Source organism: Echinops telfairi, unplaced genomic scaffold (genome assembly GCF_000313985.2).
Source record: "Echinops telfairi isolate 266 unplaced genomic scaffold, ASM31398v2 ScPeMD7_70;HRSCAF=299, whole genome shotgun sequence".
NCBI classification, from domain to species: domain Eukaryota; kingdom Metazoa; phylum Chordata; class Mammalia; order Afrosoricida; family Tenrecidae; genus Echinops; species Echinops telfairi.
Genome location: NW_022103968.1, coordinates 30585168 through 30611243, shown reverse-complemented (window position 1 = coordinate 30611243; position 26076 = coordinate 30585168). Strand labels below are relative to the sequence as shown.

The following is a 26076-nucleotide window of genomic DNA, read 5'->3' as shown; positions in this document are numbered from 1 at the left end:
GGAGATAATAACATGCACAAAAACAAGACAGAGCAAAACTGAGCAACAAAAGAAAACAACACCAAGAAGCCAATGACAAAAAACAAAACAGAGCAACAAGAAAGAAAAGCTTTTAATTAGTTCAGGGACTGTTTGGTGGCCTTTAGGAGTATTTTCCACTCCAGTCTGATGGGGTGCCAAAGCCTGGCCCCAAAGTCTATTTTTGGTATTCCCTCGGGACTTCATTGCTCTGTTCCCCTTGCTGTTCTGTTCCACATCCTTAGCATTTTGCCTCGGTGTGGTGGGATCAGATCAGTTAGAATTCCTACACTGTCTCCAGTGTTGTCCCCTGTAGGGCTATGAGTCAGTGAGGGATGTAGTGTCTCACAGTGGGGCCGGCCATATGGTCTTCTCTGTGGATTGGCTGCTCTGAGCGGGAATATCCTCAAGGCTTGGTGGGCCAGGATGTGCTCCACTCTCTCTTCCTCCCCCCTTATTTGCCTACGTGTGCTCTGATCAGACATGTCCCTCTCTCTGAGCTGCAGATTCAATGTTGTCCTCTGAAATAAATTCTTCTGTGGGGAGGGATATAGTTGGGATTGGGGCTGGCCCCTCAGGCCTCTCCACTGGTTCCCTACTCCATGCTGGCATACGATGGAGCATTTCTTAAAAGAGTACATAAAACCAAAAATCTTTGTTACTGGATTCTTTTTTTTTTTAACCATTTTAATAGGGGCTCATACAACTCTTTTCACAATCCATACATCAATTGTGTCAAGCACATTTGTACATATGTTGCCATCATTCTCAAAACACCTGCTTTCTACTTGAGCCCTTGGTATTAGCTCATTTTTCCCCTCTCCCTCCCCACCCCTCCTCCCCCCTGAACCCTTGTTAATTTATGAATTGTTAGTTTGTCCTATCTTACACTAACTCTGCACTTGCTGTTTTTTTTGACTCTGACTTTGTAAATGTTGCTAAACTTACAATTCACAACCTCTCCCACTCTTTCTTTACACGCTATTTTGAAAACATTGCCTTACTGTTTATATGAATTTTTTTTTTCCCATACTAGTAATCAACCGTTCTACAGGTTTTAGCCCTGGTAGTTTTGATGTTCATGGTTGTTCATATATGTCCACCTTCTTGATTGTAAAATGTATCTTGATTTCTGAGTTAGTTAATTGTGCCAGCCTGGCCGATAATCACATGTGGTGCTGGTTGAAAGGCGGAGGGATAAATGGGTGGTGAAGCCTCGCTTTTTTAGTTCTCGGGTCTCTTGTTTTGTGATGGTTGCATCGGGTGCAGCTGCCTTAGCAGTTCCTGCTTCAGCTTGCAAGATTGACTTCCTACAAGACATCCCCAAGGAGAAGCTACATGGACCTATCCCGATGCAGCCCTGGGTGCTGGAGCAGCAGTGTGGAGACCCCTGCTAGTGCTGAGATGCTTATTCGTTCACTGACTCAGCTTTCCTCCTGCAGTCGGCATCATTGCCTCTGTTTTGTGAGGTGGAGGACTTTGTGGACTGGTGTTGGGTTAATGGGTTAATGTTGGACTTGTGGGCTTGGGCAGCATTGGGTTGGGATGTTTTCGTGATGCACATTTTCTTTGCATAAAACTCTCTCTTATACATGAGTTGCTGTGGATTTGTTTCTCCAAAGTACCCAGACTAATACAATTTCAAAGATGTTAAAATTTAAAAAAATGTGTGTTAAAATTGATTCAATATGGTATATATTCAACTGCTATCGTGTGAAGAGGAGGAGGCACCAAATAGGAGTCAAGAGGGTGAAGGTTGAAGCTGAGTTTAAGGAGAAGAATCAGAAGCAGAAATAACTTTCCATCCTGTAAGAACTTCTGAAAAAAACAAAATGCTTACCTGATTTAGGGCCAAACTTTGTCACTATCAGAATTTTAAATCATCTATTATGAAATGTTGTTGTTTTCCTTTTATATTTTTAAAATCTGATGCTCTGCATGATTTATATAGCGAAGGAAATTAAAGGGAAAGAATCCCTTCTCCCTCAATTTTAGAGCTCCATCCAAAGTCATTTAAAAAATACAAGGGGCTTCAAAGAGTTCATGGAAATTTCACTATCTTTTAGTTCTCTTTTCACATGCTATTCGATAGTCTCTTATGTTTCATGAATCATATCTTTAACAGAGGGCTCTATTGAGAATCTTGTTGAGCACATATTTAAACAAAGGAACAACTTGTGTCTTGTGTGTTCTTTCCAAAAATATTTATTGAATCCTGAGTTTGTGCAAAATAGTGAATACAGTTAGGGAGTCCAGGGATAAATACAGCATGTTCTTTATAAGCTGAATTATAGAATCAAATTGTTGGTGAGGAAGCGGAAAACCCTACCTTGTTAGTCTCAATCCTCACATTATGTGTGTAGTTGTTGAGTTAGGAGCTATGGGATTGAAATTCATAGCACTTCCTTGTGACAGAACTGCCCATAGGGTTTTCTTGGCTCTTATCTTCCTGGAAGCAGATCACCAGGTCTTCCTTTCTCAGAGCAGCTGGACGGGTTCAAATGTGCAACCTTTGGCATGCAGCCAGGCACTTAGCTGTGTGCACTATCTGTAGCCACACACAGCTATTCAGTGTGGACACTGCACTCCTTCAGGTTTGTGTGCCTTTGCACACTTATGTTCCTTCTACCTATTGTACCTTTCTGTGCGCTTTCTATGTATTATTCTTTATTCCTTTTCTTCATTCTTAGAACTTGATTACCTATTTTAATTCCCTGCTCACTTTCTTTTTCTAATGTGTGTTTGTTGTTATGTGCCAGTAAGTAATTTCAAACTCATGGTGGCCCTATGTACAACAGAAGAAAATAATACCTGGCCCTGCATCATCCTCAGAATTGTTCTTATGTTTGAACCCATTGTGGCAGCCACTACATCAATCCATCTTGTCAAGGGCCAAGCTTCCCCTCTACTTTACCAAGCTGATGTCCTTCCGCAAGGACTATTCTCTCATTATAACACATCCAAAGTATGTAAGACAAAGTCTCGCCATCCTTGCCTCAAGCATCTGCCTATACTTCTTCCAAGACAGATTAAATTTGTTCTGACGTCCAAGATTTTCCACCAGTACCATAATTCAATGCAGCAATTCCTTTCAGTCTTCCTTATTCAGTGTCCGACTTTCACACGCATCGAAAGTGATTAAAGACATCATGGCTTGAGCCAGGTGTCTTTTAGGCCTCAAAATAAAATCCTTGCTTTTCAACACGTAAAAGAGGTCTTATGCAGAAATTTTACTCTGTGCAGTGCATCATATGATCTCCTGATTGCTGCTTCCATGAGCATTGATTGTGGAATAAAGCAAGTTGTGAAATCCTTCACAATTGCAGCCATTTATCATGTTATGACCTATTAGTTCAGTTGTGAGGATTTTGGTTTTCTTTATATTGAGTTGTAATCTATACCGAAAGCTGTTAATCATTTATTAAATGTTTGTTAGTTAGGTGGTCAGGATGAAATTGAAGGAAGAGATAGTTCTAGCTGTTATGTAAGGTAATATGTAATGAATTCTATAAAAGTAGTATAAATAAACAAGTGCTGTAGAGGTATAGAGGAAGAATCAGATTGTATATGATTTCGTGTAACTGTTGTTACTACGTGTTGAATCTATCCCAACTCATGGTGACTTCTTGTATAACAGAATGAAATATTGTCGGGTCCTACACCATCTTCATAATCATTGGTGTGATCAAGCTTGTTGTTGAGGCCACTGTGTGCTTTGGGTGACTTCTAACCGAGACTGCTCCTCTTCCAGTACTATATCAGACCATATTCCGGTGAGATCTATAGGGTTTTCATCACTGGCTTAAATACCAAATTACTTAACCAGGCCTTTCTTCCTACTCAATCTTAGTTTGGAAACTGTGCTTAAACTTGTTCACTGTGGATAATTCTGCTTGGTATTTGAAATACCAGTGATACAGCTTTCCGTATCTCAGCACACAAATCACTCCAACTTGACAAACTGATAGACTGGTGGTATAGTTTAGGAGGGGTTACATAGAAGATGTAATGTTTAAAGATGCCCTTGGAGAATAATGTGTTATTTTGAGATAGGTAAACTAACTCCAGCGAACATACTTGGAAAAGAATATAACCAAAGTAGTAGGCAGGAAGGAGCAAGATGTGTTTGGGTATCTAGGAATGTTATTCTTTGGTTGAAATATAACTTATTTTAAGGGGTGATATAAAGCTAGAAAGGTCTTACAGGTATGCATTGCTTAACATCCATGATACATTCAGTGAAATAGGATGTAATTTCGATTTGACTGTTAAATGTAAATACCATATTCTGTACAGGCAGTCCCTATACAATCTGTAAAGTCAAGTCCTTGTAAAGCCTCTTACATTAAAATCTTGGGGGATCCTGCTGGATTAAGCTGGCCTTGCTGAATGTGCAGCTAGGTCTAGTGAGGACTTTTCTAATGTCTGGACACAGGTGGTAGGAGTGGAGAGGTGGTGCATAAACTGGGCAGAGAGTAGTTGGCAGAGTTAGGTGTGAAGGTGGCAGTGGCATCCTTAAATACCGTGTCCATATTGGTGTGACCACTTTCTGATCATGTGCAGCTGCTACCATCACTGCTGCCTGAAGATGGGAGCCCAAGAATGCCCAAGTATGTCTGGGAGTGAAAGTCTGTATGGCTATTGGACAGGTGAATGGAGCCAACACGAAGCCCTTCTGCTTGTTCACACTAGGGATTTGAGGTCTTTAAAACGATTAGGAGAAAGAATAAACAATTTTTTAAAGCCCACTCATCTACCAAAGCAGCCTACCAATGGAATCTACTCAGGAGCTTATCAAAGGCATTCTTTTTGATATTTTGCGGGTTTGTTTATAGCATTTCTGTTTATTTTCCTTTCAGGCAACCCAGTTGTTCGTGCATGTTTTTCACTTTTTTGGTAGATTTTTTAAACACATGAACTAGAGTAGCCTTAATGCCTTTTTTAGATGAGTTCAACATTTGAGTCATCTCTAATCTGATTCTATAATTGTTTTGTATCTGTCAGTGGGTTGTTTATTCTTTTCTCTCATGATTTGTTATTGAATGCTAGACATCACATGTAGATAAACAATTAAATCTGAGATGAATAAAATTTAAACCCAGAAATTAACTCACCCCTTTTTCTGATGTCATAAATTAACATACTGCCACCAACAACAATAATGAATGGTTTTGTCATTCTGGTCAGGAAGTTGAACTTGGGATTTCCCTTGTGCTGCTGTTAGCCTGTGTTCTTGCTAGGAACTGGACTGCCAGAGCAGTGTTTTCTCAGTGTTTCTCAGCGTTCCTGTTCCATTCTCCGTTTTCAATTGTCCTAGCTTGCCTGTGCTATCTGGAGAGGCTGTTCAGGTCTCCTGTCTTGCTCCCAATTTGTCCTGTGACATTCAGGGGCAGACCAAGGATAAAATAACTTGACTCCACTTCTTTTTGAAGCTCCCAGTTAGACTAACCTTGTATAGTAGCTCATGCTAGGGCCCGTTAAAAGTTTAGCTGATATCTTAATCACTTGTATGGTGGTCACTTTTTTCCATTGTCTACAAAAAATGGAAGTTTATGTAGTCTGCCCCTCTGGGGGCACTTGTCACTCTTCTGATTAATGTTCCTTTGATTGTCTTGCATTCTCAGTTCTCTGGTGAGCTGAAGAAGTTATAATTACATAGATTAGCTGGCTTGCGGCTTTCTAGATTCTAATCAAAAGTGGAATATGTATCGCTGTCCTAGTAGATTAGCACTCAGTTAAAATTTGTTAAAAAGGAGTTGAATTTAGTGGATGCATGATAAGAAAGCATTATTATGAGCATTTACGTATCACCTTATTTAATCCCCACACATAATCTGTTAGGGGAGGTAGATTCAGATTGGGAGTGAGAAGAAAGAAAAAGGTTTTGAATGAGTGAAGCCGGTTGCACAGGAGTCCCTCGTGAAACAGGCTTAGTCTTCACTAAGCTTAGTGGCACAGCTCAAGTGAACATTGTCATGGATGATACTTACATCACAATCCCTTTCTTTCTTCCTGCCCCTCAAAGTGCTTGAATCCATTTTTAGCTTCTCCAAGGAAACAATACAAGTTCTCCTTTTTCTTATTTGATAGAGAAACAAAACCTAAGCACAATAGGGGTATGGGGCGAATACTCTCAGGATATATTTAGATTTTGAATTAATAGCATCTTTTTATAACAAAAGAATGGCAAAAATAAGGCAGTGTTTGTCATGACTGCTGCCCTTTTCCACTTGTCCTCCTCCCCCTTCCAATATGAAATGCTAAAACTTCCTTCGGTTTTGTTTTTATTTTTAAATGGGGATATAGAATCTTAAGTATCTTGTACTAGCATTAGATCCCCCAGTTGCTTGCTATGTGGTGATAATTCCTTTAGGTAGCTCTCATGCTGGCGGCCATAAGTATAACTTGTATCACTTATATTTGCCTCAATATGCTCGATCTTTACCCTTTAGTACCTTCAACAAAAGAAGTATTAACAAAGTTTTTTTTATGTTTTAAAATATTTATTTTGTTTTTGTTCTGTTCCAAAAGAGAAACTGTGAGATGAGCCTGATCGTTAAGTGCACACAAAACAAATACTATTACTTTCTCTCTCTAGCTGCTGTTGGAATTTCATTTTCCAAGATGTGCTATTTGTAGTTTGCCACATTAATCAGTCTGCATTTTCTCACAGGCTAGTTGATAGATGCAAGTTAAGTTTTATGCATTACCTGTCTGCTGGAATTTTAACAATTTTTTGTGTATCCCATATGTCTAATGCAAACTAATTGATAGTTGATAAACCTGGTTATCACTGTATTCATGAGCACAGTAACAAGAGACCTGGCCAAAGATTAAGGAATAGGACCAGGGAGGAGGAGGCGGTGGAGGAGTGTTCACATTTGGGAGGAACTTTATATAATCCCCTGATTTAATCAAAGTCATTTATGAGCTTCTTCTCCCCTAGTTATCAGGGAATATGAAAAGCAGAGAAAGCATCCAGGAACCTAGATTTGATTATTACAACCATGAAGTTCCTGATATTGACCTCAGTGATTGTGAATTCCCACATGTCATTGAAATTTATGACTTCCCTCAAGAATTTCGCACCGAAGACCTTCTACAGGTTTTCTGCAGCTATCAGTAAGTATTTGCTGATGGTTGTGGGCATTAAGGAATGTGGGTTGACATTTTCTTGAAGTGTCTTCTCAAATAATACCTGGTCCTTTTTGTTTTGTTCCCCGTGTCTTCTAAAATGATATCTGTTCCTTTTTGTTTTGTTTCATATTCCCTGTTTGTTTTGGTATCGGATTTCTTGGTTACCTTCAAGTCTGATAAAATCTGTATCAAATCACTCTTCTAAGTTTCTTTAAAATGCCATATAATTTCTTAGATTCCATTTCAGATTTAAGAAGAATATTAAGAGTGATGACAACTGAATCTGCCTTCAAGGGGGCACTTAGCTCATTTACATTTATTGTAATTATTGATATATTTGGCTTTTGAATTGATTAGATTTCTCTCTTTTTGTTGTTGCAGTTTATACTCTTTCTATTCTTTGGCAGTTACTTTAGAAATTAAAAAATGTATGCATAACTTATTAGTGACTAAAGCAAATGTTTTTATATTCTCCAAACCTGTAAGGGCTTTTAATTTCATTCCCTACTACGCCCTGCTTTATTTGCAATTGATCATTTTCCCTTTAAAAATCTATTTCATGATTTACTATTTCCTTTGTTCCTCATTTATTCCTTCTGATATCACATATCTTCTGTCTGAAATCTTCCTCTTGCACAGGGCATATTCTTGAGCATTTACTGTACTAAGAGTTTCTTGATAACAAACTTCTAATTTTAGAAAATATTTTAAATGACATTATTTTACCTTTATTCTTGAAAGAGCTTTTGGCTTGATCCGAAGGTCTTAACTTAGCAATCTTTTTTTTCTCTCTCGTAACCTTGAAGATATTTTACTGTTTCCTGGCTTTCTCTGTGGATGATGACAAATCATTTGAAAGTCTAGCAACTCTCATTTCTGAATGTAATCTGCCTTTTCTCATAGGATGCTCTTAACAATTTCTGCTTACCTTTGGTATTCTGCATTTCCACTGAGCTGTAGACTTCATGGTTTCTTTTTATTTTTCTGCTTGAGATTATTTGGGTTTCTTAAATTACTGGGTTAGTATTTTTCACTGAGTCTAGAAAGTTCAGAAACTGTCTTGTCAAATATGGCCTCTGTCTCAATCTCTTTCACCTCCTCTAAGGTGCTTGTTTAGAAATATATTAGATCTTCCTAACCCATTACTTCCTTTTCCTAGTTCTAATTTTTTACTTCACTGCTCTAAATTCTGAATAATTATTTTAGTTATGTATTATTCTTATAAATCTGTCCATTGAGTTTTAATATGTTTTACTTTATTATGGGTTTAATTAGTTTCCTGTGTAAATAGGGATCCTAGTTTTTAACCTAGCATATTGCTAGAAATGTCATATTACTAAGCTCATAATCTCACTAACCTTGCCCGTGTTCTTATTTGTTATAATTATCACCATCCTCTTTTTAATTGCCCTAATCTGAAACGCTAACACCTTCTTTTACTTTGCCCTATCCCGTTCTCAAGTCTTCTTCGTTCTCCTCCTCTTTCTATTGGTTCTGTTTCCATAAAGTCTTTTGTATTTGCCATCTCAGCTGCTGCACTGATTCAGAATTCCTTTCTTCTCTTAGACTTCATTCCAGGCTCTCCACTTCCAGAGCATCTTAAATATTCCTCTTAGTTTAATCTTTCTGAGGCAGACCTTTCATCGTGTCACGCTCTTGCTCCAGAACTAGCCAGAGGATGGCCTGCAGTCTCAGCCTCACATGCTCTTCATCCATGCGCAGTTTCTGCTTGACTGTTGGCTAGTTTTCTGTTCTTTGTGCAGGACCTTATCTTTCTCTGCCTTTGATGGTGACCTGCATTTGAGCTTGCTGCTTTCCATCTCACTGCTTCAATCTCATCTCGCAATGTTCTCATAAACATATCTCATTTTTTCAAGACCAAACAAAAACAAAATGTTTAAGGTCTTGACTTCCTCCTTCAGTGGACTCTATACCGCTTATTTTTATCTTTCCTGTGACAATTTTTATTTTGTGTTTTGTAGTTCTTTATAAATAGTTTGTATCTTCCGATTGACACATACTCATAGAGAACAGAGTCTGTCTGAGGCTTTGTATGTCATATAGAGACTCTCAGTGAAATGGAATGTATTTTCCCACCGTCACCCACTTGTTTAAGACTTGTTTTTCACCTTTCCTTCTTCAAGGGACACTATGAGGTTGGATACTAAGATTCCTTGTTGAATTATATTCTGTTGATGTGGGTAGATAGGGATAGCTTACAAACCTACTTGAAATTCTGGTATTAGCAATGGAAAAATCATTCTCTCTTCATAGGAGTGTGAAACACACAGAAATTGACCTAAGTTTTAAGGTGTCCAGGAAGGAATAAGCTTTCTGAAACTCATTAATGGTCTCTATATTTCAGGCACATGACTGTGCCTTTACTTGAATCTCTATGAAATCACATTGAATAATAATTGTAGTGACATGTTGAGTTTGTGTTATTTTTTCTTAGAGCTGGCGAATTTATCAGATTTGATTAGGACCAATGATATTTGATTGGTTAATGGAAATGGTCAATTGGGGAATGATTTAAAAATAATAATTGACATACCTCTTAATACTTTATTTTAATTAAAACCATGTATTTTCAAATACTAGTCTTTTGTTAGGTATCAAGGTCTTTTAAAAAGGTACTAGTCTGTGGTACAGATAAGAGCGCTCGACACACAGAATCCAGGACAGGCAGAAAATCTCCTCAGGACCAATAATGAGAGTAGCAATACCATGCAGGTAGGAGGAAGGTGGGGGGGAGAAGAGAGGGCAAGAGGGAACTGATCGCAATGAGTCACATAACCCCACCCCCACCCCAGGAGGACGAACAACAGAAACATGGGTGAAGGGAGACAGTGGATGGTGCAAAATATGAAAATAAAAATAATTTATAAATTATCAAGGGTTTATGGGGGTTGGGGGGAAGAGGGGCTGACACCAAGGACTCAAGTAGAAAGAAAATATTTTGGAAAAGATGACAACATATGTACAAGTGTGCTTGATATAATTGATGCATAGATTGTTATAAGAGCTGTAAGAATCCCCAATAAAATGATTTATTAAAATTTTAAAAATACATATATTTTTAAATTTAAAAAAATGTATATATTTTAATAAAAATATTTTTAATTTAAAAAGTTACTAGTCTGTTTACACTGTCTGATGTCTCCCTTCACCCACTTTTCTGTGAAGGGAGACGTCAGACAGTGTAAGACACAACAAAATAATCATTTATAAATTTTCAAGGGTTTGAGGGGAGGGTGTCTAGGGAGGAAAGGGAAAAAGTTGGAGCTGATACCAAGGGCTCAAATAGAAAGAAAGTGTTTTGAGAATGATGATGGCAACAAATGTACAAACGTGCTTGACACGATGGGTGGATTGTGGTAAGAGTTGTACGAGCCCCAATAAAATGATTTTTAAAAGAAAAAAAAGTTACTGATCTGTCAGTACAAGAATCCGTATAACTCACCTCATATTATGTGGCTTAACTCTTCCTTGGTAATTTTGGTATCTTCTGAGTACAAATTCCATATAGTAGGTTGAAATGTTGGTTTAGTCCAAACATAGTTGAAAATAGTTTAGGGTTTTGTTTTGTGTTGAAGTAACTTCACCTTTTCCTAGTAAAAAAATTCAATTAAGTTTTCTTATATATTACTCTTCTTGTTTACATTGGTTTATCAAGTTGGTAAAAAAACAAACAACACTTCTGTTAAATTATCTGTTCGGGATTATCAGGTCTATCTACTCGAGAAAGGTAAGTAAAAGAAATCCATTTCTGTAACTCAAACATGAAAGAAAACTTTAGGCTTCAGGAATAGAGAGAGGGGTAAGTCAAACTCAAAAGGGCGTATACGTTAGTGCTTCGATCCTGGTAATAAAAATGAAAAAGTCTATTGTTTAATACTGTAAATTTAAGTTAAATATTCAGTTTATTTAATATCTTGAATTTGTGAGATTTTGTTTCAATTAGGGTAATGACCCTAACTTTTTCTAAGAGGGTGATCGTTCACTACCATCAAGTTCCAACTCATCGTTCCAGCCCTGTAACAGCAAAACAAAACATCACTCGGTCCTGCGCCACCCTCACAAATTTTGTTATGCTTGAGCCCCTTGTTACAGCCACCATGTCAGTCTGTCTCATCAAGGGTCTTCCTATTTTCCTCTGCCCTTCTACTTTAGCAAACGTGATGTCATTTCCCAGGGACTGGTCTCTCTGGAGGACATGTGCAGAGTACCTGAGGCGCAGTCGTGGAGGGTTGGCTAAGTCAATGTTTTAGGCGGCTCTGCCCTCCTTGCACAGAAGCACTCGGAAACAAATGGGTGAAGCTGTATGCCGGCGGAATAGGCTGCCTGTTTTTGTGTGTGAAGTTCTAGGACAAGCAGAACTAGCCAGCAGCTGTGCATTCCGCTGAAGCTTCTTAGGTGGACCATTGGTTCTAAAAACTGATGGAAAGGAGTGAATGGACCAGTGAGGCAGTTAAAAATCTCTACCGTAGACCTCACTCTAAATAGACGTCAGTCAGTCTAACACATTTCAGTTGTGTTACAATCCAGTATCAGGGCCTGTTGCATATAAAATGCATTAAACTACCTTAGATTGTCTTTAATAAATATAATTGTTAAGAGCAACTGTCAGTTTTACTAAGGTCCAGAATATCCTGGAGATTTTTATTACTGTTACTAAGTGCCATTGAGTTGGGTTTTGAGTCTCTACGGACCCTATGTACAGCAGAATGAAACATAACTTCTTATGCATCTTCCCAACTCTCAAAATTGTTAAGTTTGAACACGCCACTATGCCAATTGATTTCATTGAGGACGATTTGCTTGTTCTGATAAATTAAGAACTTTCCTTAGCTTTGTTTTTTCCTAATCCCACTTGCAAGATCATTTTTAAAAATCACTACCAAAAGATAAAACATTTTAAAGAATTCTGAGATCTCTAAGTCCTCCAGAGCCCATCTAGGTTTGTTCCTGTCCTTTTTGTAAAGCTCTAGTATTATATAGACCATTGAATTTTTTCAAGGCTTCCAATTCCTGTGATCATTTTATACCATGACAAGCTTACCTTTCCATCAGGACATTTTCTAGCCTTCGGTGCCTCCTTTATACATTTTTTCCTCAAAGTAATTTTTTCTTGACTAGTTGTTAAACAGAGAAGGTACTTTAGTAGATCTCCCCCCCCTTTTTTTTCTTTTATATTGATTTATTAATCATCAAGTCATAATGCAAAAGTATAAATGAGACCTGTGAGTTGAACACCTAAGTCTACTTCATGTTTTAATCACCATCTTCATCAAGACTATTCTTCCAGATGAATATTGCTATAAATAATAAAAATAATGAGTATCATTTATTATATACATTAAGGGATTGACATGGTTCTTTGCTTTGTCGTGATTGATCTCATTTACATTTCACAACAACCCTATGAAGAAGATACTTTGTCTATTTCTGCAGATTACCAGATAGGTTCAGCCTGCCTCTGGTCTTAAGGTAACAGAACTGGGACATGAGTTCATTCTGATCTTACCCTCAAATGTGTGTTCTTGCCCTGCACTATATTGAGTCCGTGAGCATTTTTAGGCTTCTAGCTGAAGAAACAACAATCGTGGCTTTGTCCTGATACTCTTTGTGATCACTACATACCTATGCCATGAAATAAAAGATGGCGTTTTTTTTTTGTTTTTTATTCTTAAATGTTCGCTGTTTTCTTTACAATCTTCTCTGTTTATTTGATCCCCTTCCTCCCTACCCTCGCTATTTTCTCATACCTCCCCACCCCATTTTCAGTTTATACTTGTTTTTTTCCTCATTACTTGACTGTTTGTTTGATTTGAAATCTTGCTTTCTCTGTCTGTCTTTCTGTCTCTCTGTCCATGCGCCTGCATTTGTATTAACGCCAAGTGACTTTCCCTGTCTATTGCTTCCTCTAATATTCCTCTACCCCTCCTCCACTTCCTCTTTACACTTTTTCTTGTTCCCTGACCATAAGAATATCTCTTATACATAGTGCATTAAATACTTTACCTCCCCAAGGGACTTGTAAGGATTAATTAGTTGATGTCTATAAAATGTCTGGGAACGTAAAATACTCCTGGGAAGTTCTTTATGATTGTATTATTGCTTTTAAAATTCAGTGGCTTCTTCTGTCCTCCAAGCTGGTTTTTTGTGTGTCATTATCACCATTCCACCTGTGCACTCTGAGTGTTCCTATCTCATCATGAAATGCTTTATGAGCTCTATTTGAGAGAGGTTTCATATAAGTAAATTTTATTTTAAGAAATAAAATTGTTTTCTTTTGTTGCAGAAAGAAAGGATTTGATATTAAATGGGTGGATGATACACATGCTCTAGGAATATTCTCCAGTCCAATTACAGGTATTCATGCTTCTTTCTTATTGCTCATTTTTTCCAGCTCTGTATTTTCTGTTCCTGCCAGCTGACATGTTATTCAGCCAGTATAGGCAGTTAAGCAGATGCAATTTTTGTGGAAGCCCACAGGAGGTTGCTATGAGTAAGCATTGACTCGAATGGCATTGAGCTGTCTGGTGCTGTGGTACTTATGTGTTTCACCCCTCCCTTCTCACCTTAATTGGGTGGTGTTTGGATGGATAGTCAACTCTTTTCAAGGTTATTTGTACTACTGCATACAGAAAGAAAGAATAGAGGTTTAAGGAATGACTGGAACTGAATTTTACAATATTTATAAACAAATGATTTGAAATAGCCCTTTAACCTGTCCAGTAAGAGATTATAATAACTACTCTCTGAATATATGATCGGGCCTTTTCATTTGTGTCACCGGCCTCATAACGAAGCTTATGCAAAAGCATTCAAATAAGTTAGAGCTGTTGGTTCCTGTCTGAGCCATCCAATATGAGTTGGCAAACTTTTTCTGTACAAGCCACATAGAGTAATACTAGGATTTGTGGGCCCAAAGGCCAAGGTCTCTGTCACAACTACTTGAAAGCAGCCATAGACAATACGCCAACTAATGGTTGGGACTTGCATTCAAACCATATGAAAGCATTTGACTGGCTGAGCTTGGTCAGAGAGCCATAGTCTGCTGAACCCTCGTCTAAAATAAGCACTGCCAAGTTGTCCCTTCATGGATTTTCAGAAGTGTACCATGTCTTTTATTTGTCATGAAAACAGAAAAGCCTCTAACTTTTAGGAAGTACTTTTTATGAGACAGCCCTGATTTTTTCTTTAAATCCATCCACTTCATGTCTGCTTCTTCTTCGTGCTTATTCCTCATTTCAGCTCGGGATGCTCTGGGTAGTAAACATACCATGGTGAAGATCCGGCCCCTGTCACAGGCCACTCCAGCAGCCAAGGCCAAAGCCAGAGCTTGTGCTGGTGAGTCTTATCTCTTAAGGGGTGAGGGTGGTTCTTGTTGATGATTTTTCCAACAGTTACACAGCATCCAGAGTTCTAAAGACATATCACCATGCTCAGTTATTGAAGGAAGTATGTTTTTATCAAAACCACAAGGGAGAAAAAGAAAAGGCAAGTGTAGTAAAGTTGTTTTCATGTCATGTTGGATATGGGCATCTGAGCAGCCACTTAGAGAGTGGGAGGTCCAGGTCTACCTGCAGGCAATATAGCAACCAGTTTCTGAGGGCCTTTCTCCCCTCCTTATGCCAGTGATGAGTGCTAGTTTTATGGGGAGTTGTGTTGAGCTATGTGATAGTGTTCCTGTAAGAAGCTGTGTACATGCATATAATGAAGCCAGGCTTTTATTAATTACTGCTGATGCAGCCCTTGTTAGTGTTTCCTGTATGTTAATTACTGAGTTAAATCACTCGGAGCCAGAATGCTTTCTGGTCCTTACTCCCTCCTACTTTACTCCCTTTCTGTGTTCAGAATTCCTCCAGCCAGCAAAGGAGCGTCCTGAGACTTCAGCAGCCCTAGCCAGAAGGTTAGTCATCAGTGCCCTTGGGGTTCGAAGTAAACAGAGTAAAACGGAACGTGAAGCAGAGCTCAAGAAACTGCAGGAAGCTCGAGGTGAGTTGAAGGGATTGCCTTCTGTAGCCCCTAAGGCAGGTGTGGGCAAAAGGGAATGACGCCTGCGCCATTTTGTTGTTTCCCTTTCCTAGAAGCCTTTCAAGTGTCTGGACATAGTTTTCACGCCTTGTGTGCAGGAGGAAGACATGTCAGGATGTGACTGTGTGTTCACATACCATGGCACCCTAATCCATGCTCTTCCTGTTGTTTTTCTCGCATTTTCCGTGGCTTTTTCTGTAGTTGTGCTACCAATTCTGAAACGTAAGACCTGTAAAGAGCTAATAGGCTGTTAGGCAGAAACCATTATTTGTCGTGCTTTTAGTGGGCCATGATATCACATGATTTAGATTAGAGACAGAAGACAAGCCAGCAACTGGCATTTTGGTGTTGATAATTATGGGGAGATTTTGGGTTGTTTTCTTTTAAGACACTCCTGTGTGGTTCCATTAGAGGACATCTATATTTACCCATCTTCTGATTACTTACCAGAACTTAAGAGTTCCCAGAAAATGTTCCCACTGATCCACAAGGAGAATTTTTCTTTCTCTTGAGTTGAAGTTGAAATCTCTCTCTCTCCTTTATAGGCTGTTGACTTTTATGTCAAGGCTTGGGGCTTGGGCTTGGCACTTAGGTACTTTATATCAACCATCAGCCTTTAGACAGTCTCATTGCCTTAGCCCATGATCTGTGGAATGTATGAGGGCAATTTAATCTGAAAATTCCACTTCCTGAAAAGTAACTTCATTTTTCCTTTAAACGAATTGAAGTTTTAAACTCCTTGTTTACTGCCAGTCTAACAAGGCCATTAATACTTGCTGTCCGCTCTGCTTTGGTGATAGCAGGCAACCTGGGGACTCTCAGCTGCACTGACCAGATAACCAGTAACAGAATGTGTCATGGCAGGTGCTGGAATTTCAGAGTTGAGCCAAACTAATTTTTGAACACTTAACGATTATAATGAGGCAGTTTTGGCTTTTTAGTGCATTGTTCATTTAAGAACCTCTTAACACTGTAGAAACATACAATTCCTTTGGTTTTAATAGATTTCAGTAGCAGAACTAGATTATAGGAAAATGTGTCATGTCCTTAACTCTATATTCACTGATTATCTCTGAGGAAAATAATTTCTCTGGGATAAGCGCAATTATCTTAAAAGCTCAACAGAGAGTAAATAACAGTGGTATCAGTAAAAGGAGAGGTGACACCTTTTGAGGTGCAGCAGGTTTCCCCAGTGGGCGTCATATCACAGTGTTAACTGGGCACTATAGCCACTCTTTGCCATGAGTATCTTCTGAGTATTCGCCTGTTTCTCTGTAGGACATCAACATGCAGCTCCACATGCAGTCTTTGTTTTAAATGCCCAGCTAAACCAAGGACATTCCAGTGATGCAATGAAAAAACCAGATTGTTGGCTAAGGGGTTACTCTATTACTAGCTTTTTAAAAGAAGGCCTTTATTTCTGAATAGGGAACTGACTTTGATAAGCGCTTTCTATCCAGCAGTGCTGAGGCGGTGCAGATTCTGAAGGATTCTTCCTTTATTAAACCTCAGAGCTCACCCATTCTTTATAGCTGAGAGAATGTGTATGGAAAAATTCCTGATCTATGTCTTTCTGGCTTCTTTCTGTATTGAGCAGATACTCTTGTACTGGCCTATATGAAGCCCAATGTTTCTCTCACTTCAAGATTCTTTTCATATTGAAGTTAAAAATAGTAGGTTGGTATTAAACAGAACAAATATTTTTGTTCCAAATATTTTCTTCTTCCACTGGAGGGGGGAGGGGTCAGTACAGCATAGTGAACAGCAATGTTGTTAGGTGTCAGCAAATCATTTCCAACTCACAGTGATTCTAGTACAATGTGACCACTTCCTACCTGTCCTGTACCATCCTTCAAATTGTTGTTATGTTTGAGCCCCTTGTTGCAGTCACTGTAATTACATTTTAGGTTGCATAATCATATTACCAAGGTCTAGACCTTAACTTCACAACTTACTGGCTCTGTGATTTTGCGCAAATCACTTTCCTCCCCAGACCTCTGTTACCTTATCTATATATGGGAATCAAATGAGAATGATGCAGGAGAGCTATGTAGCCACTCTCAGAAACCACTGATGAGTATCTAGTGAGTCCACAAATTCTAGTGCATAATTTTTGTTATTACTCTTTTTGTTTCAAAATCTATGTCAGTCGTCTCTCAGCTGAATCTGCTATTCGCCAAGCGCCTGCTCTGTGTAAAGCATTATGTTCCCTTCCTGATTAGAGAAGCAGCAAGATTTCTTTTCCTCTCCTTAAGGCTTTTAATTTTAGTAGGGATGGTTCTTTTGCGTAGGGAAGAATATACAAACTTCCCTCAGGTATTTTAAGTAACTGGTTCCCCTCTTTTCAGTTCTAAAGATTTCCAGATTGTTTGAAAGTCATAGAAACATTGACTACAGGGACTAGAAGGAAGTGACATTTATGGGGCACATCATTTGTGCCCAGGAAGTGTAACGTGTTATGGTGATGTTGTGTTCTGCTGGTATCGTGCTATGATAATGGTATGGTCTCCAGTTTAGTGCAGGTCCAGAGACGTTAAGTAACTGCCCTAAGGTCACACAGCTGGAAAAGTGAAATCGGCATTTGAACTCAGATATCTCTAATTAAAAGCTCTGTTCCTCCTTTAATACCATAATCCGTTCAGAAAGACTTTAAAGAGTAATGGTATGTTTTTCCATAGGTGGGAAAAGTTACAAAGCTGTTTTAGATTTCAGGAAGAAACCTGACAGGCATTCTTGTTAGTTACCTGTCTCACTGTTTAGCACCATTCACTTTCAAAAAATTCTTCTTAGATGTAACTTAAATCTTCAAGATAGTTTAAACCAGTTCCTCTTCTTTTTTCCTCTGTAGATACAGAGAACATCTGGATACCATTCTGTTCTAATAGCTCTTAACTGTAACGATCAAGGGATGATCATTTAGGAATGAGAGAATCTGGGCTTTAATAGTTTTTGCCATTAGCTCATTAACTAGCTGTGTGGCCATGGACAAATCACTTGTATATTTCTTGGTGCCCCAGTTTTCCACAAAGTAACAATAATGCTTGACCTACCTAACTAAAAAATGTTGTGAGCACAACATAAGTTAGCATCTGTAAAAATGTTTAAAGAGGTAATTTACAAGTTGAAGGTACTGTTATATGATTGTTAAGAAGTTAGCGTTTGTTATGAGATTGTAAACCAGTGATGACAAATTTCTACTGTCTTTAGGCTTACTGTGAGTCAGAATTGATTGAATGGCAGTGAGTGAGAGCTATTCCTGCATTCACTACCATAGCAGGCTTAGTTTTGACATGATCATTGTAAAGTGACCAGAATTAGCATGGGAAATAAAGCATACCTGCTACAGAAATCACTGCCATAAAGTTGATTCTGTCTCAGAGCAACCCTATATAGGGTTTCTGAGACTGTAGATTTTTAAGGGGGCCAGAAAGACCCACTTTTCTCCCTTGGAGATGCTGGTTGATGTGAACCCTAGACCTGGTGTGTGGTTAGCAGGCCAGCACTTACCAGGCAGTAGTACCACTAGAGCTCCTAATCCTACCACAAGTACTTTTATTAATATTCTAGTCATCTTCTAGACTCTTTTCCTCCCATTTAAAGAAGTATCATTCCTGGCACTGTGCCTGGTGCATTAAAATGTATTCAATGCATGTTCACTGAGTGACTGCGTGGATGATATGGTTACTTTAACTTTCCTGCATAATTCTTATTTCATCACCCATTGATTTCATTCATGGCTGTATGGGTCTGCCATGTCTTTCTTTATAAAGCATAGAGAATTAAGCAGTACATATGAAACCCTCCTGATTCTTGAATTTGGAATTTGCAACTTTGCTTTTTAAATACTTCTGTGCTAGGTGACTCCAGTCTTTGATCTTCTTACCTTTAATGAGAAGTCTAAGGAAATGAGAAACTAAGGACACCCTGAGAAGTGGGAAAAAGAAAGTATCCAAATAGTATTAAAGAATGTACTTATATCTGTGGAGAAAGAGAGCTTTAGGACCTAACCCTTGTGTATCAGGAAACCCTAAACCAAACTCAGTGCCAGGGAGTCGGTGCCAGTAGGACTGCCCTTTAAGTTTCTGAGATGAAACTTAAATAGAAATTCCCATTTTTCTCTCTAACAGCTGGTGGCTTCGAACAGCTTACCTTGCAGATTGCAACTCAATGTGTAACCAGTATACCACCAGGGCACCTTGTATATCAGGAAAGTCTCTTTAAATTCAGCAGTGTTCCATAACAGATCCCAGCTGTTTTGAGTCAGGATGAAAGCATAGACCATTTGTGTGTGCTTTCATTTGACTCAACTGTTTGTTTTATATCAGCGATTCACATTAAAGGATAAAATCATATCTGAAAGACCATACTCTGTGTTTGGATTGCATCATATGCCCTAAAGATACATAGTGTAACTCTTAGCCTCTGCCTGTGGTTACCACTTGTTTGTCAGTTTGTTATACTGTGGTGGCTTGTGAATTGCAGTGATGCTAGAAGCTATGCCTCTAGTATTTCAAATGCCAACAGGGTCACCCAAAGTGAGCAGATTTCAGCAGTTTCCAGACTAAGGACAGACAATGAAAAAGGAATCGGCTGACCACTTCTGAGGAAGTAGCCGCTAAAAATCTTATGCACAGCTTCAAAACATTGTGAGATACTGAAAGCCTGCTGAATGGAAGCAGACATTATTGGAGATAGTGTCAGAAAATAGACCCCTTAGATCAGAAGGCATTCAAAATGTGACTGAGGAGGAGCTGCTTTCTCGGAATGGGAATCGACCGTGTTGGTGTGAAGGCAGTAAAGCATGTTGGAGTGGAGCCTTCAGGATCTTCATTTGCTGATGGGGCATGGCTCAGGGTAGGAAGAAACAGCTGCAAAAATCTAATAATGGAACTTGAAATATATGAAATATGAATCTAGGAAAATTAGAAGTGGTGAAAAATGAAAGGGAACCCATAAAGATTGATATTTTAGGCATTAGCTGAAATGAACTGGTATTGACCATTTTGAATCTGTATTCGTCTGGGTAGACCAGAGAAACGAATTCATAAACACGTATATGTGTATAAGAAAGAGCTTTTTATACAAGAGCAGTTGAATATTAGAAAACATCCCAGCCCAGTCCAGATAAATCCATAAGCCCTACATTAGCTCATATGTCCGATACCAATATATAAATTCCTCTTCAGACTCATGAAACACATGCAATGATGCCAAATGCCGGAAGGTCACAGCCCCGTGGGTGGATTGTCTTGTGGATCCAGTGATGGAAGCGTCTCAGCACTGGCGTGGGTCTCCATGTGGCTCCTCCAGGTCCAGGGCTCTCGCTGCCATAAGCATAGCCCCATGTGTCTTGTCAGTAGAGTCTCGCAGGGAGTGCGCATGTGTCCCACCTCCAACGAGCTATTTATCTCCTTAGTTCCTCCAAATTGAGGGGTCATCAAGCTGCCACCTGATTGACAAGCTAACCTCCACCCCTTCACTCTTAGTCCTTTAATTGACAACAGACTATGTAACTGCCACAATCAGAAAATCATATGATTTTATTATGCGGGGAATGATACAATTGAGGAATTTCATTGCCAAAAAGGGCAATGCAAAATCAATCTTAAAGTACAATGCTGTCTGTGATAGGATTACAACTACCCACCTTCAAGAAAATCCCATCACTACAACTATTATTCAAATTTATGCACCAGTCGCAACAACTAGTGATGAATCTTCCATTTGATCGATCAAACATGCAATCAAGGTGCATTGAGAATTATTGGGGATTGGAATGCAAAGATCAGAACAGAGAAAGGAACAGTAGTTGGAAAATAAGATCTCCATTATAGAAACGAAGCTGGAGAGTGGATGGTAAAATTTTGTAAAACTAATGAATCTTTATAGAGAATACCTTTTTTCAACAACACAACAGGCATCTCCAGATGGAATACACAGAAATCAAATTGACTACATCTGTGGAAAGAGAAGATAGAGATGTTCAATATTAACACCTAAAACCAGACCAGAGGCTGACAGGAACAAACCATCAATTGCTCATATGTAAGTTCAGGATAAAGGTGAAGAATATTTAAACAAGTTCATGAGAGCCAAAAAATGATCCTAAGTATATCCCACTTGAATTTTGAGAATATCTCAAGAAGAGATTTGACACATTGAACACTACTGACAGAAGACCTGGTTTCTGTGGAGGAAATGAAGAACCTCACTCATGAGGAAAGCAAGAAGTCATGAAAAATACAGGAAAAAAAGAAAGATCAAAGTGGATGTCAGAAGAGAATACGAAACTTAATCATAGACTAGCTGAAGCAAATGGAAGAAAAGATGAAGTTGAAACACTGACTAGAAGACAGATAACATAATGATATGTGCAAAGGCTTAGAGTTAGAAATCCGAAAGGAAGAACACATTCAACGTATCTCAAGAAAAAATTCAAGCCTCAAGTTACAATATTAAGATTCTATGGGCAAAATATTAAATGATGTGGGAAGCACCAACAGAAGATAGAAAGAATACAGACACTACCAAAATGGCCTAGTCAACATTCCACTGTTTCAGAAGCTAGCGTATAAGCAAGAACCGATGGTACTGAAGAAGTTGAAACTGCACTGGAAGCATTAGCCCAAAAAAAAAAAAAAAGGCCTTAGTAATGGATTGAAATGTTTCAACAAGCTGATGAGGCACTGAAAACACTCACTCGTCTATGCCAGGGAATTTGGGAGATAGCTGTTGGGTTAACTGGAAGAGATCCATATTTGTACCCATTCCAAAGAAAGGTGACCCAACAGAATACTCAAAATTATAAAGCAGTATATTGTTATCACATGCAAGTAAAATTTTGTTGAAAATCATCCAACAGTGGTTGCAGCAGTATACTGACAGTGCATTGCCAGAGGTTCAGGCTGGATTCAGAAGAGGTCATGGAACAAGGGGTATCATTACTGATGTCACATGAATCTTGGCTGAAAGTAGAGACTATCAGAACGATGTTTACTTGTGTTTTATTGACTATGCCAAAGCATTTGACTATGTGAACCATAACTATGGATAACCTTGAGAATAGGAATTCCAGAACACTTCATTGTGCTTCTGCGGAACTTGTACATGGATTAAGAGGCCGGTTGTGCAAACAGAACAAAGGAATCCTGCCTGATTTAAAATCAGGAAAGGTGTACGACATTGTTGTATCCTCTCACCTTACTTGTCAATCAATATGCTGACCAAATCAAACACGCTGGATTACATGAAGCTGAGTGTGGCATCAGGACTGGAGGCGTATTAACAACCTATAGTATGCAGGTTACACAACCTTACTTGCGGAAAGTAAGGAGGGTGTGAAACATTTGCTGATGAAGATCGAGGACTGTAGCCTTTAATGTTGATTAAAACTCAATGTAAAGAAGACCAGAATCCTTACAACAGATCAGTTGGTAACAGCATAGAAAGGGTTGAAGTTATCAAGGATTTTGTTGCTAGTCTTGCCAATCTTAGCCCAAAGCATAACAACAAGGTCACTGGGGCTACTTTTGAAATATAAAGGCAGTTAAATTTAATTAAGCTAGCCAGCAGAGATGAGGGAAGAGGCATACCCAGCTACATGGAGATGCCCCAGGAACAGAAACTCAAGATATCTGCACCTTCCTCAAGAGCTGAGAGAGAGAAAGTCTCCCTGGTGCCAGGGCCCTGAATTAGAACTGCTAGCCTGCTATGTTTTAGGGTACAGAAAAGACCCCAGTCTCAAATACAGGTTAAGGAGAACATTTATTAAGTCTTAAAAGGGACAACACAAAGATACAGTCACATCATCTGGATGAGAAAGGCCATTAGAATAAGGTGACCAGATTTTAACATTGGTATAGAGGGACACCATTGATAAAACTCATATCCTGGCGAAATAGCCACACGGCAGCCGAAAACCGTATACCCTAGCTTGTCGTGCATTCTTTCCAAAATTTGGGACTTTTTAAAAACGCCGCAGGATGCGGGAAAAATTGTTGAAAATCGGGACTGTCCCGCCAAAAGCGGGATGTCTTGGTCACCTTACATTAGAATGAGGTCATAAAGGCATGCAAGGATTCACATTCAGGAGGCCAGTTAAATATGGCATAGACCAAAAAAACAGTTATAAATTCATGATTGGTTAGCTGATGAGTACATCGCAGTACAGGTAGGACTACGGAAGCAGGAATAGGATCATGATTGGGACACAAACATTATTGTTAAAAGCGTTTACAGCAGTGGTTCTCAACCTTCCTAATGCCACGACCCTTTAATACAGTTCCTCATGTTGTGGTAACCCCCACCACCACCACCACCACCACAAAATTATTTTTTGTTGCTACTTCATAATTGCAATTTTGCTACTGTTATGAGTTGGGCGGCCCTTGTGAAAGGGTTGTTCAACCCCCAAAGGGGTCACTACCCACATGTTGAGAACCACTGGTTTACAGGATTGGTCCAGAGCCTTTGAACCAAGGTAATCATGGCACAACAGATAGGGCATGTCTCATGACCATATGACTCCCTGTACTGCCCCTAGGAAGCCAGTCTCCATCAAGGACACTCATAGGCAAGCCCCTCAGAGAGATGACCTCTCCTTGGTCTGGTTAGAGAAGGGTGGTGGTAATCCGCTTTCCAGTGTACTCTGCCTGAGGGTAAGTTTATCTGCATCCTTGGTTAATGATCAGAGAGAATTCAGTGGAGACTTAATCTATGTGGGGACATGGAAAATGGATTTTGGGCTTTCACTGTCATCCATAGTCTTCTGAAAATGGGAGTACTCAGAATTTTAGCTCTAATTCTTAACTGTGAGAGAATACATTTCTGTAATACTAGTAAAATTTCCCCGTAATACAGTTACTCAAAACATTTGATTCTCAACCAAAATTGGAGATGTAGAATAAACTAATAGATTTTCATTTTTCAAAGCTTGCTATAGTTTTATAAGTTTACTTTCCATCTTGGGAGTAAGTAATTAGTTGACTGTTTCTGAAGGGCCATTTTGGGGTCATAGGCCAGAAAGGCAGAGTAAGGAAACAATAATTTGGTTTCTACTTTAATTAAACCACTAAAAACTTGTAAGTAAAATTGTCTGTATGTGACATACAGAGTCAATCATAACTGCTTCCTTCTGAAATTCTTCGTAGCTGTTCTACCATTTTGCCTTAAAGGGCACCAGTGCATTGCCAACTCATAATCTAGGTCTTTCCTTGCTGTCTTTTTGTTGCCTGGTTTTTGACATTTTATTTCTAGCCACATTTTTTTCTGTTCTAATATGATATTTTTCTCTAAAGAGCAGGATTTACCCAGTTATTGGTGTCATCTGCTGTTTAATAAATGTATTGGATCAACTGTAGGATTTTGACTGGCCAGTCAGTCACGAACTCTTGCTGAATAAATTGTAGTTTTTGTATCAAATCCAATAGAGTGCATTATACTAATTCCAGTATGTTTGATACTTTCCGGAGGTAAATGTCCCCTTAACACTTATGTACCTCAGACTGTTTTTTCTAGTGTATTGATGATTATATAAAAACTTGGTAAATTTAAAATGTAAAACCCTGCTAAAAGTAAGACGTTGCTTTTATTATTTCTTCTTGATCTCCCAGGTCTGTCACTCCATAAAAGAAAGCAATTAGATTAGTTTGACCAGACTTGTTCTTAACAAAGCATGTTGATTATACTCTGTAGGTGGTTACAGAATGGATTTTTTGATTTCTCTTCAATTATTTCCTTAGGTATAGAGCGTGATTTTTGAAAGTCTTTAATTTGCAGGATCATCCCTTTTTATTATTTTTTAAAAACGTGACACTAAATTGGCCCCTTTTCAATCTTCAACGGTTTCCTTTTTCTCAGTGAAAAGTGGTTGCTGACCACACCATGATTTCAATCAACTCATTTATTATAGTTGTTTCTGTCAATTTATTATTATCCCAGAGGATGAAATCTTCAGGGCCAGCTTACATGATTGTTTTAGGTTAATTATCTCATACTATTGCTATTCTCCCTTAATTCCCTGCCCTTATGACTGTTGTTTTGACATTCTGTTTACCTAGTTTGCTTTTTTTAATGTTTGGAAGTGAAGTTAATGAAAGATCTTTTCAAGCACTCTGTCAGCTATTAGAAGCCTTACTTTCCATCTCTTAGAAACAGCAAGTTTATCTTTCATTACTTTTTTCCCCCTCACATTTTCCCCGTTTTTTCAGATGGTATTCTAAATTATCAGGTGGTGCCAGCTTAAGAACTGAGGATTTAGATTGCACCATTGCATTCCAACTTTGGTTCTTCCTGATGTTTCTTATTCAAGCCACTTAACCTCTCAACGCTTGTCTCTTAAAATGAATAAATTATTTTTAAGCCCCTTCCTAACCTCCGTTTCTCTACTCTGTTCCATGTTTGATGTTTCAGCTTTATGCTCACATTTCCACTATTTTGTTTGTTTGTTTCTCACTTTATCTGACTCTTACTAGTTTTCTCATACCATGTACCACCAGGGTTTTCTCTTTTATTTACTACATGCATTTTGTGATACAAATATGCAGTCGCTTATTAAAAGAAAGACATTTGGGACAAAAATGTTTCCGACTTCTGAACTTCGCAGATGTTAAGAAGGTATGGTGGTCAGTATCTTCTCTGTTTCTCGCCATCACCCATGAGTTCAAAATCAGCCCCACGACACTCTCACTCCTGCCATACAAGGTCTGACTGTCCACACTGAGTAGGATATATGAAGACTAAAAATAATCTTGTCTTTTCAGGTCAGATTTACCACCAAATGTGTTTCATCCCCCAAAGTAAAGAAAAATCAACAACTTTCTTTTAGGAACTCAAGTGTTTGGATTTTGGAATTGTGGAGTGTGAGCTAATCAGACATTA

At 38.7% G+C, this 26076-nt stretch overlaps 1 protein-coding gene across 1 annotated transcript in view; it reads left to right on the top strand.

Moving 5' to 3' along the window:
- The window catches only part of R3HCC1L (R3H domain and coiled-coil containing 1 like), a 95553-nt gene that overhangs the window by 66688 nt on the left and 2789 nt on the right, over positions 1-26076 (top strand). The window contains exons 4-7 of the mRNA XM_004701013.2: positions 6965-7140; positions 13460-13530; positions 14416-14511; positions 15019-15159. Coding sequence (XP_004701070.1) covers positions 6965-7140; positions 13460-13530; positions 14416-14511; positions 15019-15159 — 484 coding nt within the window. The remainder of the gene's footprint in view (positions 1-6964; positions 7141-13459; positions 13531-14415; positions 14512-15018; positions 15160-26076) is intronic.